General features: G+C 38.7%; 2 protein-coding genes across 2 annotated transcripts in view; both read left to right on the top strand.

Moving 5' to 3' along the window:
• Nucleotides 1-2,893: 2,893 nt before the first annotated feature.
• LOC119419163 (claudin-10-like) lies at nt 2,894-6,937 on the top strand. Its single transcript, XM_037686473.1, has 5 exons — nt 2,894-3,113; nt 3,625-3,786; nt 3,868-3,949; nt 6,600-6,704; nt 6,781-6,937. Exons 1-5 carry the CDS (start codon nt 2,894-2,896, stop codon nt 6,935-6,937), a joined length of 726 nt encoding a protein of 241 aa, XP_037542401.1.
• Nucleotides 6,938-10,141: 3,204 nt separating this feature from the next.
• LOC119418874 (claudin-10) overlaps nt 10,142-12,786 on the top strand; it is a 9,622-nt gene continuing 6,977 nt past the window's right edge. The window contains exon 1 of the mRNA XM_037686167.1: nt 10,142-10,373. Coding sequence (XP_037542095.1) covers nt 10,142-10,373 — 232 coding nt within the window. The remainder of the gene's footprint in view (nt 10,374-12,786) is intronic.

Genomic DNA, 12,786 nt, shown 5'->3' with positions numbered 1-12,786 from the left:
TTTTTTGGTGACTCAAAAAGTGTTGCTATAACAAAAAAAAAAATTTAAATAAATCCAAGTAATAAAGTGTCTTTATAAATTAAAGTCAAACTATGAAAATGTATTTGTTTGCTTTGATTTATAATTTATCATTGTAATTTTTTTTAGAACTTTAAAGTTACTCCGATTGATAAATCCTCCATATCTTTTAGACTTATTCTGTATTTTGACTAACATTTCTAATGAAATTGAGACAAAAAACTGTTCAGACAATATGTTTTATTCTCCATGAAGATGTCACACAGCATATGAAGTAATCCTGCAGTTATTGAAACTAACAACAGATGCTCCACGGAACAAAACAGCTTTAATTCTTTACTTCTGTTCTGTTTTGTGGTTTTTGTACTAAAAAATGACTAAAATCATGACACTAATGTCACTAAACTGTTCTGCAGGTTCATTTCAGTTCTTTGCTGGATCTCCACAGTTTTCTTGAAAAGAAATTGAATTTAAAAAAAAAAAGTAGAAAGATTTTCCATAACTCTTTTTCCATTCCCATTTTGTCCAATTAATTACCAGCCACAAGACATATCTTGGAAAAACCTAGAGTTTTAGTGTGTCCTCACTGAGATTGTCAAACATATTTTATTTTTTCTTGTTTGCTTCTTTTTGACAGTTTTAGATCTCTTGAATGAGACAGTAAAACACTGAAAAGATAATTATTTTATGAGAAACAAACGTTCGACAACAGTTTTTCCTTCTTTGTAGTGAGAGCAGAGGCAGCTCCCTCTGATCACTGCTGTTTGACCGTTTTTGTAAGTCTCGTCATGTAAGCAAGGGTAAAACTGAGCAACTATTCAAATGTTATTAAACTTTGTCCAAAGTTGGACATTCGCAATAGAAAAGGGTAATATTTGGTACAATTTGGGGTCACCTTTTTGAAAATGGTTAAATAGATGAAGCTCTTACAGTGGATGCATTCTGGGTGTCTAATCAAAAAGAGGTAACACTTATTCTTATTTTACAACTTGTTTAAAGGTAAAAAAAATGCAAATAAAATCAAAGTCATTACAATGTGCCTGTAAACAGCTAAGTAATGGATTACAGTGTGGAGATTGTAGCACGGTGGCACAGTTGGTAGAGCTGCTGCCTCTCAGCGAGCAGGTTACGTTGACCCAGTCCATGGACCTTTTTGGGTGGAGTTTGCATGTTTTCTTCGTGCATGTGTGGGTTTTCTCCAGGTACTCCAGTTTCCTCCCACAGACCAAAAACATGTATGTTAGGCTGATTGGTACCCCGCCTCTTGCACCGTGATGGCTGGACATGGGCATCAGAGACCTCCGCAACACGAAAAGAAATAAGCGGGTAAAGATAATGGATGGATGGATGAATTTGCAGCTCCACCTGATGGCAGCAGATTAATCTACAGTGAGCAGCAACAACAGGGTTCTGTGTCACGTTCTAAAAACAGATACTTTTCTTTTCTGGTGTAAAATTAGGGCTTTGTTTATAAACTGATCAATGCTGGAATGCAAATAGCATGCGTGCATGTGTGTGTGTGTGTGTGTAGGGTCTGGAGGTCCTCCCCCAGAAAATTTTGAATAAAGTAGATGCAATTTCCTGCATTTTGCATTTTGATGTATTTTAACAGGTTGTTAAACATCTACGTTTACCTAGATTTGTGAACACACCTCTTCTGTCAAGCATCCTACCCCCCCACCCCCCACCCACACACACACACACACTTGACTGTTCTGAGCCGACGTACGATTGCCTGGTTAACTCGGCACTCCCCCCACCACTCACTCGCTCCTCCTCCAATTTTGACTCTCTTGGCTTTAAGGTGTTTCAATTCTCAGTTGTCCAACTAAGGGCAATTTTTTATAATATTTTTTATTTAATGAAAGTAAATTGCACTGTCTTTTCAACATTTTCATCACTTTTATTTTGACAAATTAGCGTCGTTGTTTTGATATGCAATGTGAATAATACACATCAAACATTTCTCTTCTTGTATTTTTAATTAATAATCAAAAAATGTATTAATGACCCACTTAAACTGTCAAACTGATTTGCAGTAGAAGCAGAAATGCTTCCTTGAAGGGGCAGCTCGTATGCGATATTAGGAAGTCGTAAGTGGCTGTTGTGTTTAAAATGAGTGTTTATGTAATTATTTTCAGTTTACATATCCAATATAGGTTTTATTCATTCAAGGCAGTCATAATGTTCATAATGTTATTATTAGTAAGTCTGAGAGTTACCGCATCCAAGCAGTTACCAGAATGCACGCTGTCAAAATAAGAGTTCCCAGATCCTGTTCCAGCAGGATCCAGCTCAAATTAAGCCATGTGTAAAATCATCCTTTTTTTTAATTATGTTTTGTTCACTTTTGTCTGTGACATGTCTGTTCATCTTTAGTTTCATGCTTTGGGACTGAATTACACTGGTATGTTATCAGGGTAACAAACCTGTTAATATTTCATCTAAATCCTGATTTTTAAATCCAAGAGGAAGCTGAATCGTTTCTGTTGAGCTTTATTCACGTCCCACTGCAAGGTGACAAAGAAGGTTACATTTCTAAAAAAAAAAAAAAAAAAAAAGTTTATTATTAACTGATCAATAACCTTGATTTATTTTTACCTCAGTTAAATTGTGAACAAAAAATAGCTGCTTTTTATGGAGTTTTGTCCAACTCAGAGTCACAGTGACGTGCACACTGTGACGTGCACACTGTGACGTGCACACTGTGACGTGCACACTGTGATGTGCACACTGTGGCGGGGGCTGGAAAAAGTTTTAATGGACGACTGGTTGCTTGTTGATGTTTGGGGCCAAACTCCTCCCTGCAGAATATAACTGTCCACAACACATTAACGATCAATCACAGCCCATCCATCGAACGAGCTCATACAGCATGAGCAGCATGCTTCAAGAGATCATGGCCTTTGTTTTAACCACATCAGGGTGGGTGCTGGTGTCTTCCACCCTGCCGACGGACTACTGGAAGGTCTCGTCCCTCGACGGAACAGTAATCACCACAGCTACCTATTGGTCCAATCTGTGGAAGACATGCGTCACTGATTCAACAGGAGTCTCCAACTGCAAAGACTTTCCCTCCATGCTGGCGATGGATGGTCAGCCTCCTTTTGCTCTTTTCTGATGATCGGTTGTCGACTAACTTTATTTTCACCTTGCTCATTTTTGGTTTCAGTTTTGTAAAAAGAAATCAACTCTAAGTACTAGTTCAATCAAACTGTAATGCAAGCATCAGTGGAAGGACTCATTTACCTGCAAATATGTCAATGTTTAGCCTTTGTTTCTGGAGCTTGAAAACTATAAAGGAGATTTACTGAGAACCTTGGGCAGTTTTGGACTGTGCATGACTGTTTTCAGGGGTTCACTTATGAGGTAACGTTTGCTTGAGCAACAGGTTTCATACCAGCTAAAGTCACCACAAAACCCATAAAGTGCCTGAAAGCTATTTAAGCTACATGAGACAAATTAAATCACTGGCTTTTGTTTAAAATGCTCAATAGGTCAGTTACTTATTGACCTTTCAGGCTACAGAGAAGAAAAAAAACAACAACTCTAAAACAAAGACAGACAAATCTTTGGACTGAAAACTAGTCTGCTTTTGTTTTCCAGGTTACCTCCAGGCCTGCAGAGGGTTGATGATTGCAGCTGTCTGTTTGGGGTTTTTTGGTTCTTTATTTGCCCTCGTGGGGATGAAATGCACTAAAATTGGAGGAAGTGATAAAAATAAAGCCAAGATCGCTTGCTTTGCTGGCATAGATTTCATTCTAAGTGGTGAGTCTAAGCGATCTGTTTGCGTATCAATGATTTTCGTGATGACAATAAGTTAATTTTTTTCTGCCTTGTTTGTTTCAGGTCTCTGCTCACTTTCTGCTTGTTCTCTTTATGCTCATCGGATAACCTCTGAGTTTTTTGACCCGATGTTTGTGGCTCAGAAGTAAGCGTCATCATTTATTTTTGAATGTTTGTTGAACAGTTTGAGCCACATTTCTCTCCTCCAGCAGGGAGCCTTGTTGTATTTGATCCATTTGTTCTTCTCTGTTAAAACTCATACTGCAGCTTGGTGCCACTATACATTTGATTTTGGCTTCTAACTACCAAACCCTTTCCAGATTGGTCTTAAATTAGATAGCATATTAAAAGCGAATTAAAAAGTTTTGGATTTTAGAGAAATCCCAAAATACACTAAACCTATTTTTGTTGACTTCTCTTAGAAGTGCAAACCTATTTGACATCATATTTTCTAGAAAACAACCTACCAGAACCAAATTTCACGAATGTCAGCAGTAAAAGTGAGTAGTTGATTTTGCTAAAACATTTCTGCAGATTTGGTTCTAATTTTAAAATCTTATTTTGAAAGAAGCTGCAAGGGAAGCCAAGTAAGGGTTAGTAAAAGTGGGCGTGGCTTTTGATTGATAATGTTAATAAATTTGACCATTCAAAAGTCACATATATTTGTCCTACAAATCTAAGATTTAAAAGACACATTCTTTGAGTATGGTCCTTTTGAAAGTCCATTACTTATGAAAAAGAAAATGCTCACAAATGTTAGTATGTCTGACCCACATGTGTCAGCTAATACAAAATTTGGCAGACATCTTGGGCGAACATTCACTGCAAACCTCTTCATCTTGTTTGGATCATTTGAATCGCTTATGTCCAGTAAACTGCAGGTTTAGTGGTTTTGATGTTTGTAGTTTTTTTGATTATTATTAATTCAGTTTTATTGAATTGGACTGATTTCACAAAGTTTCCCTTAACAACACTGAGTTCTATAAGCTTAGAATTTTATCACTTTTTAAAGATGTAAACCTAAAAGTTTCTATAGCAAAGACAGCCCACCAGATGGGAGTAAAAATTCACCAAACTTGCATTTAAAAATGTCTATCAGGAGTGGTCATTTATTGAGGTTTTAGGAGCTTGAGGGTACACAAAAATTTTAGGAGTACGCCTCCCTGACAGAGAATCAGCTACTAATGTATTATTTGGGGCTGTTACTTGGATAGTCCACAAGTCTGCTTGTTTGCTGGGTTTGCAAGTTGTCAGGAGTGTTGTGTGAGGGATGTTTGGGCTGCTGTGGATGAGTGGTTAGAGCAGTCATCCTCCAATGCAAGAGCTGGGGGTTCGATTCCACCAGCAGTCACAAGCTGAAGTGTCCCTGGGCAAGACACTGAACCCTCAGTGCCTCTGATGTGTGTCCCATGTTTCTGGGTGGAGTTTGCATGTTCTCTCCGTGCATGCGTGGGTTTTCTTCAGGTACTCCAGTTTCCTCCCACAGACCAAAAACATTCAGTACATGTTAGGCTGATTGGTAACTCTAAATTATCCCTAGGTGTGAGTGAGAGAGTGAATGGTTGTTTGTCTCTATTTGTCCCTGTGATGGACTGGGGACCTGTCCAGGGTGTACCCTGCCCCTCGTACAGTGATTGCTGGACATGGGCACCGACGACCCCCGTGACCCACAATGGAAGAAGCGGGTAAAAAATAATGGATGGATGAATTGTACCGATCTAGTAGAGTGCTGTATGAATGGGTAAATGAGGGCATAGATTGTAGTGTGAATTGATTTGAGTATAGCTATATATATACATATAGTTGAGTTATATACAGTAAGTACAGTCCATATGCCATGTGTAGCAGGGGCTTGGACACATTTAATAACTGCTTGCACTCATCCAACAAAGTTTAGTCAGGTCATCTGGATGGTTTCTTTTTTTGTTGAGACATTTCATCATTCATCCGAAGGACTTCATCAGTGTGAAGTAGCAGAGTGTGCTGCTTGTGGGACTGAGCTTGTTGGGGCTCCTCGAACTGATGAAGTCCCTTGGATGAAAAATGAAATGTCCATCCATCCATCCATTATTTTTCACCGCTTCTTCCTTTTTGGGTCATGGGGTTCACTGGTGCCCATGACCAGTCATCAGTGTGCGAGAGGCGGGGTACACCCTGGACAGCTCGTAAGTCCATCACAGGGACACATAGATACAAACAACCATTCACTTTCACTCACACTTAGGGGCAGTTTAGAGTTACCAGTCAGCCTAACATGCATGTTTTAGGTCTGTGGGAGAAAACCGGAGTACCTGGAGAAACCCACGCATGCACGGAGAGAACATACAAACTCCACCCAGAAAGGCCCCCGGACCAGGATTTGAACCAAGGTAACCTGCTCGCTGAGAGGCAGCAGCTCTACCAGTTCCATGCTGCCATGAAACGTCTCAACAAAGGAAGAAACCATACAGATGACCTGAATGAACTTTGTTGGATTTTTTTACCTGGATTATTGAGCATGAACTTTGATGTTTTGAACCACTTTGGCTATGGCTGTCTCAGAAGGGGTCGACAGAGGAGAAGGCGGGCCCCTCAAACCATCTTGTCATCAGCAAACTGGTTGGCCCGCTATGTGAGTGTGTTGCTTGTGGCTCCTTGGTTTAATGAAGTCCTTTGAATGAAGGACAAAACGTCTCAACAACAAAATAAATCGTCCAAATGACCTGACTGAACTTTGTTGGATTTTTAACCTGGATTACTGAGCGTGAACTTTGATGCTTGCACTTATAGTTTTGACTTGTTTTTATTTGCCTTAGGTATGAGCTTGGGGCTGCGCTCTTCATTGGCTGGGCAGGTTCCATCCTCTGCATCCTTGGAGGAAGTATCTTCTGCTTCTCAATAACAAGTTCCTTTTCCAAAAGGTTTATACAAGCAACAAATTATTGATTAGTAAGTAGAGTGTAGGGCGACTAACTGTCATGTTCTGTCTTCCTACAGGCAGAGTCAGATAAACTATGTGTACAAGGGGCGTGTCTCACATTCACACATCTCCTCCTACACCAGAGGGCAAACGAAATCTGTAAACGAGAGGCCGCCTGCAGAAAACAGCAGCCCCGCCAAGATTCAGCACTTCGATAGGAATGCGTATGTGTGAGGGGTGTGATTCTTCAGGGGGTGTTAAAGGTTTTACATTAAGTTTGTTCGTCAACAGAAGTCACTGTAACTGATTTGTATCATAGCTCGCCAGGAGTTAAGTTTAAAATTCATTCATGTTTCTTCAAGGAGGATGAAGTAAATGTTTTCAGATACAGTTCAATCAATGAACTCAGGATATTTTGTTCCTCAGTCTGTTCTACTCTGCAAGATGTGGTCAAATGTTTACAAAAACTCACCATGGACATGGTTGTTACCTCAACTTTGGGAATTACATGATTTATTTGAACAGGGCTTTTTCTAGGGTGGAATGATAATACAGCATACATTTCAATAATTTATTTTATTTTATTCAAATCCACACTGGATAACATTATACAAACAGGCTCAATACCTCAAATGTTCTTTCGTAAGTTGTACCTTGAGAGTCTTTGTCCTACTCCTGGTATAATTCTGGCTGGATATTTGACCTCTCCTCTTGGCAGAAATGGTAGAATTAGTTATTTTGGTTGGTTTCCTGACATGGTTCCACCTATTAAACCAATGGTGGGCAACATTTTATTTCCAGAGAGTCAAATGGAGTTATTTTAAGCAATAGAAGAGCCGCATAGTAATTTGGAAAATAAATTTTCTTTAAGACAGATAATCTGGAAGATATTTAGATGCCTTTTCTTGTTATAGCACAGTTATCCATCCATCCATCCATCCATTATCTTTACCCGCTTATTCCATTTTGGGTCACGGGGGTCGCTGGTGCCCATGTCCAGTACTCACTGTGCGAGGGGCGGGGTACACCCTGGACGAGTCACAAGTCCATCACAGGGCCACATAGAGACAAACGAGACAAACAACCATTCACTCTCTCACTCACACCTAGGGACAATTTAGAGTTACCAATCAGCCTAACATGCATGTTTTTGGTCTGTGGGAGGAAACCGGAGCACCCGGAGAAAACCCACGCATGCACGGAGAGAACATGCAAACTCCACCCAGAAAGGCCCCTGGACCGGGGTTTTGAACCAAGGACCTGCTCGCTGAGAGGCAGCAGCTCTACCAGTTGCGCCACCGTGCTGCATAGCATAGTTATCATGCTTGATAAAAGTATGTCTCCCTAATACCCTTCGGAATATAGGACCAAATATCTGTAAACTGGCTCATGGCAACAGCTTTATTAGCTTAAAATAAGTAAAAACCTGTTATACATTTCCTTTATGGATTCTTTAAATTTAAGTCTAGTTCCGGAAACAAAAACAAACTAACAAAAAAAAATTTACAAAGCAAAAAAAAGTTTTGGCAGTTTTAATTTAAAAGGTTCAACATGTATTTGTTTAAGAAGTTTCCAATTTTATTGTTTTAGCTTTCATTGATTACAGTAAATGCAGATTTTCATCAGATATTTTTTTTTCTTTTCAGTTAAGGATGTTGGGGGGTTATATGGAGATTGCTCAAGGGCCACTTATTGCCATATATTGCCCATGTATGTTTTAAACATAGTCCCCAATTTTTTTAATTGGATTAGGGCTGTGGAATGAGAGTTCAAAATCTTCATGTTAGTCTGTTTTATCCAGACTGGTTTTAATGTGTGTTTGAAGTCATTCTTCTGTTGAAACACCCAAAGTTATCCCAATTTTAAATATCTGTTGTTTAATTCATTTAATCTAGTAATGATTGGTTAAAGTGGGCGTGGGTTTTAATTAAAAATAAATATATAAATTTGACCATTATAAAACCACACCATGACTCTTCCAAATATACTTCCTGTCATAGCTGAGTCTCATTTTACAACCTTTCTACTCACCTTACTGAAAAAAAAAATTGGTGAACATATGTATTGTATATATTTATTATTGTGGGGGGAATCCACAATAAATCCAAACATGCACACCCATTTATTTTTTTATTTTTTTATTCATTCAAGTTTTATGTTGTATTATAATTCCTATATTGAAAAAAAAGTTCAAATATGTTGATAACAGCCTGAATTTATGTCAATCAAGACCATGATGGGTGTATGTAAACATTTTGACTGCAACTGGAAGTTTTGATTATAAAACGGCAAAATCTAAAACATGGTCAGTTAGTTTACCACTTTAATCAAACATTTGCAACTTTATCACTGTTTTGTAAATAGCAAAAAAAGTGTATTTTATATGGAAAAAATAAAAACATAAATAATTGTATTGGTTGTACATGTTTGTGGTTTTTGTACAATGGCAGTACTTCAAATTGTGTATGTGTATTATTGTGTAATACATGTACATTTTTATCAGTGAGGTCATCTGGACAATTTCTTTTTGTTTCTTTTTTTTTTTTTCCTGAGACATTTTGTCCTTCATCCAAAGGACTTCTTCAATCTGAGGAGCCACCAACAAACTGAGCATGAACTTTGGTGTTTTGAACCACTTTGGCATGGCTGCTTCAGAGGACTTGATGGGGGAGAGGGCGAGCCACGGAGGCCATCTTATCACCAGCAAACTGTTTTTTTAATTATTTTTTTTCCCCCACTATGTGAGTGTGCTGTTTGTGGGACTCATTTTGTTGGTATATCCTCAGATTGAAGAAGTCCTTTGGATGAAGGACGAAACATCTCAGCAAGAAAAAGAAGCCATCCAGATGAACTGACTGAACATTGTTGGATTTTTAACTGGATTATTTCACATTAACTTTGGTGTTTTGAGACATTAAATCTTGTTTTATGTAGTATAAACATAAACCTTTTGTAACTCAAAGGGAAAAATGTTTTAGCCAATTGTGCGGTTTTGATTTCTACATGATTTCACAGATACTGTGTGTTTTTCTGATTTTTTTTATTGGGTCTTCAGATGGCAGTGCTTTGGCTTTTATTTTCAAATAATCTTAGACATCATCACCATAACACTATTGGTTGGTAATAACCTTCCAATACATTAAAACTGTATTTTCTGGTGACTAAAATGTAAACACATATGGTCATGTATTTCATCAAATGGAAAAGTATCAACTGAAAAGTGTAGCTTGAGGTGATAAAGCATCCCAAAACATGAGGCATATTCCCTAAAGTTTACTGAAAACATCTTACCCGTCTTCCAGAGCCCCTATCAACACCAGAAGCACCGACACACAGTCATCCTCTCCACCCTCCTTTCTGACGTGTACAGCTAAACATCCAAGTGTATGTTCCGACTGTTTTTCAAATGCTCCTTTAACACATTTCTTCAATTTAGCAATGAGGAAGCGTTTGATCCAAATATTTGGTTTCTTGATCTCATCGTTGGGGTGGCTGTTTGTGTTGTGCACCATGGCAATGGACAACTGGAGAATCAGTCAAGTAGGAGGTGAAGGTGGTTCTTATATCATCAAGGTGGCTTGGTACTGGTCCAACCTGTGGAAGGACTGCTACACTGAATCCACAGCTGTCACCCACTGCAGAGACTACACGGTCATCTGGAACGTCGTCTGTAAGTTGCAAACCAAAGAAATAAAGCTGTATTTGAAACATGTTACTGTTCTGTTGTTGAGCAGGCAGAGGATGGTGCAGCTTTGATACTGCGGTACTCCTCAAAGAAAAACAGAATTTAAACTTAACCCGAAGCTAATGTATCATTTAAAGTGGTAAAACAATAGCGATAATTGTTCTTGTTTAAGTTTGTGTCACCAGTTTGAGTGTTTGGATGACAGCCTCCATGGTTGAACATCCTGGAGTAACCAGAAGACTGCTAACAGGTTGCTAAATGTTCCAAACTAATTTTGAGAACTGGTTTTCTGATACATTTCAAATTATCAATAAATCATCAATCAAATTAAAAACAACCCTCTTTGGGGTAAAGGAAATCATGACACTTCTACACTTGCATCACTGCCATCACATTTTCCATGCTCCCCCACCCTCCTCCCAGAACCTCAATACCCTCCAGCCATGTTAATGAGCCACCCTTAATTTTGTACCTTCTGAAAACCATACTGGGCTTAACACACTGTATTATGCGTAATTGGGAACCAGTTGTATGGTTAGTATGTGTCGGAAGACCTTGCCAAGACCCTGCAAAGACCACCTACATGACTAATTACTTTCCATAGCAGTGAGGTCATCATCCAGTTTGAAGAGACACCTTACACTTTTTGATGATCCATGCTGATGATTTCTTGCCTTTAAGCTGATGTATTCATACTCACCTGCTCACAACAGACTCATGTTCAGGCTGATGTTTAATACATCGTTATATTACCGTACTTATTATTGTTTAGTTTATAGCTTAGATCCTTATGTTTATATTTGCTATTTTGGGGTGTAACTGGGACCTTGAGTACACAGTTTCTTCCTTCTCATGTACCACATGTGATGCGAATGACAATAAAGAACCTTGAACCTTGAACACTGAAGATGGATAATTTTTTTTGTTCTCTTAACGTCCAAAAAAGTTCAATCTGGTCCTCTGGACATTCAAAAAAACAAAACAAAAAAAAAAAAGCAAAAGAATATAGAAACGTTTCGTCTCTCATCCAAGAGACTTCTTCAGTCTGAGGTGCTGTATTCAGCTCAGTCTCTTAAATAGCACCTTCTCAGAGTGGATCAACCAGTTTGCTGCTGACAACCAAACCCAGCTGCCCACATGCTCAAGAAGGACCATCAGCCTAACAATGGATCATTAGCACACTGATGGCTGTTTACTATTCACAGAGGGCTGAGTGATACTAGCAATCACAGCATTGTAAGAGGGGGACAGTTGAACCCGGAGGCCTCCACCCCTGTTTAATGATGGACGATTTCTTTTCACAAAGATGGCCTCCTTTACTCCTCTCTCAAACCATCGTTCCTCTCTGTCCAGGATGTGAACATCTTCATCCTTGAAAGAGTGACCGCTGGCCTGGAGATGAGTGTAGACCGCAGAGTCCTGGCCTGATGAGCATGTGCATCTTGAGCATGTGATCAGCTGGTTTTGGTTGTCAGCAGCAAACTGGTTGATCCACTCTGAGACGGTGCTATTTAAGAGACTGAGGTGAATGCAGCTCCTCAGACTGAGGAAGTCTCTCGGATGAGAGACGAAACATTTCTATATTTTTTGCTATGTTTTATTTTTTTTGAATGTCCAGAGGACCAGATTGAACTTTTTTGGATTTTTCTACCTGGATTATTGAGCATGCATCAGGATATTCTCTTATTGATTGTCATTATCTTACCGGAACACAAACTGTCTGTTTTCAGAACTTTACAGCACTGAGCCAAACAGTGCACACACAAGGACACAAGGGAAAGACACACAACCACACCAAGAAATCATTCTGAACCTGTGGAAACCTCAACTGTGCCCTACCTGTTTCTTCTGTCAGGCCAGACCAAGCAGAAACAACATTTCTTAAATGGTATATGACTTGTATTAATGGGTCAACAGTTTACCACCATTCTTTTGTTTAAACTGTAAACCACCTTTGCTCTTATATCACCTGTTCCAATAAAACCAAAGTAGAACAAATGTTTTGTTGCTGACATGTAACCATGCCACTGTGCACTATATTTGAGCTCTTCTATTCAGACCATTAACTTTCAGGCTGTGTAAACACTATAAAAGTCTGCCAAACATTACTTTGTCTTCATATAAAGGCATCAGTTGTCTTTTTTATTTGAGTATTTCTTTTCTTCATTTATTAATTGAAAGGGATAAAGCTTTTAAATCATTCTTAAGGAAAGTACTGGTGCTTTGGAGTAAACCAGCTTCTCCGTGTTCAGGCTGCTGTTTAATACACCATATTACATTACATTATTATTATTTAGCATATATCTTGGATCCTTGTATATTGTTTCTTGTTTTATACTTTAAATTTTTGCTATTTTTGGGTGTAACTGGAACCTTGAGTACACAATTTAGTTCCACC

Source organism: Nematolebias whitei, chromosome 13 (assembly GCF_014905685.2).
Source record: "Nematolebias whitei isolate Nwh7 chromosome 13, NemWhi1, whole genome shotgun sequence".
Taxonomy (NCBI): Eukaryota; Metazoa; Chordata; class Actinopteri; order Cyprinodontiformes; family Rivulidae; genus Nematolebias; species Nematolebias whitei.
Note: the sequence above shows the minus strand (reverse complement) of the source record. Positions and strands in the feature narration are given on the sequence as shown.

What these genes read in the sequence shown, in the direction of transcription:
- LOC119419163 (XM_037686473.1), top strand. Translation starts at nt 2,894, where the DNA reads ATGAGCAGCATGCTTCAAGAGATCATGGCCTTTGTTTTAACCACATCA. An exon ending in CTCCATGCTGGCGATGGATG is followed by an intron (nt 3,114 to 3,624) that starts GTCAGCCTCCTT and finishes TTTGTTTTCCAG; the next exon opens with GTTACCTCCAGGCCTGCAGA. An exon ending in CATAGATTTCATTCTAAGTG is followed by an intron (nt 3,787 to 3,867) that starts GTGAGTCTAAGC and finishes TGTTTGTTTCAG; the next exon opens with GTCTCTGCTCACTTTCTGCT.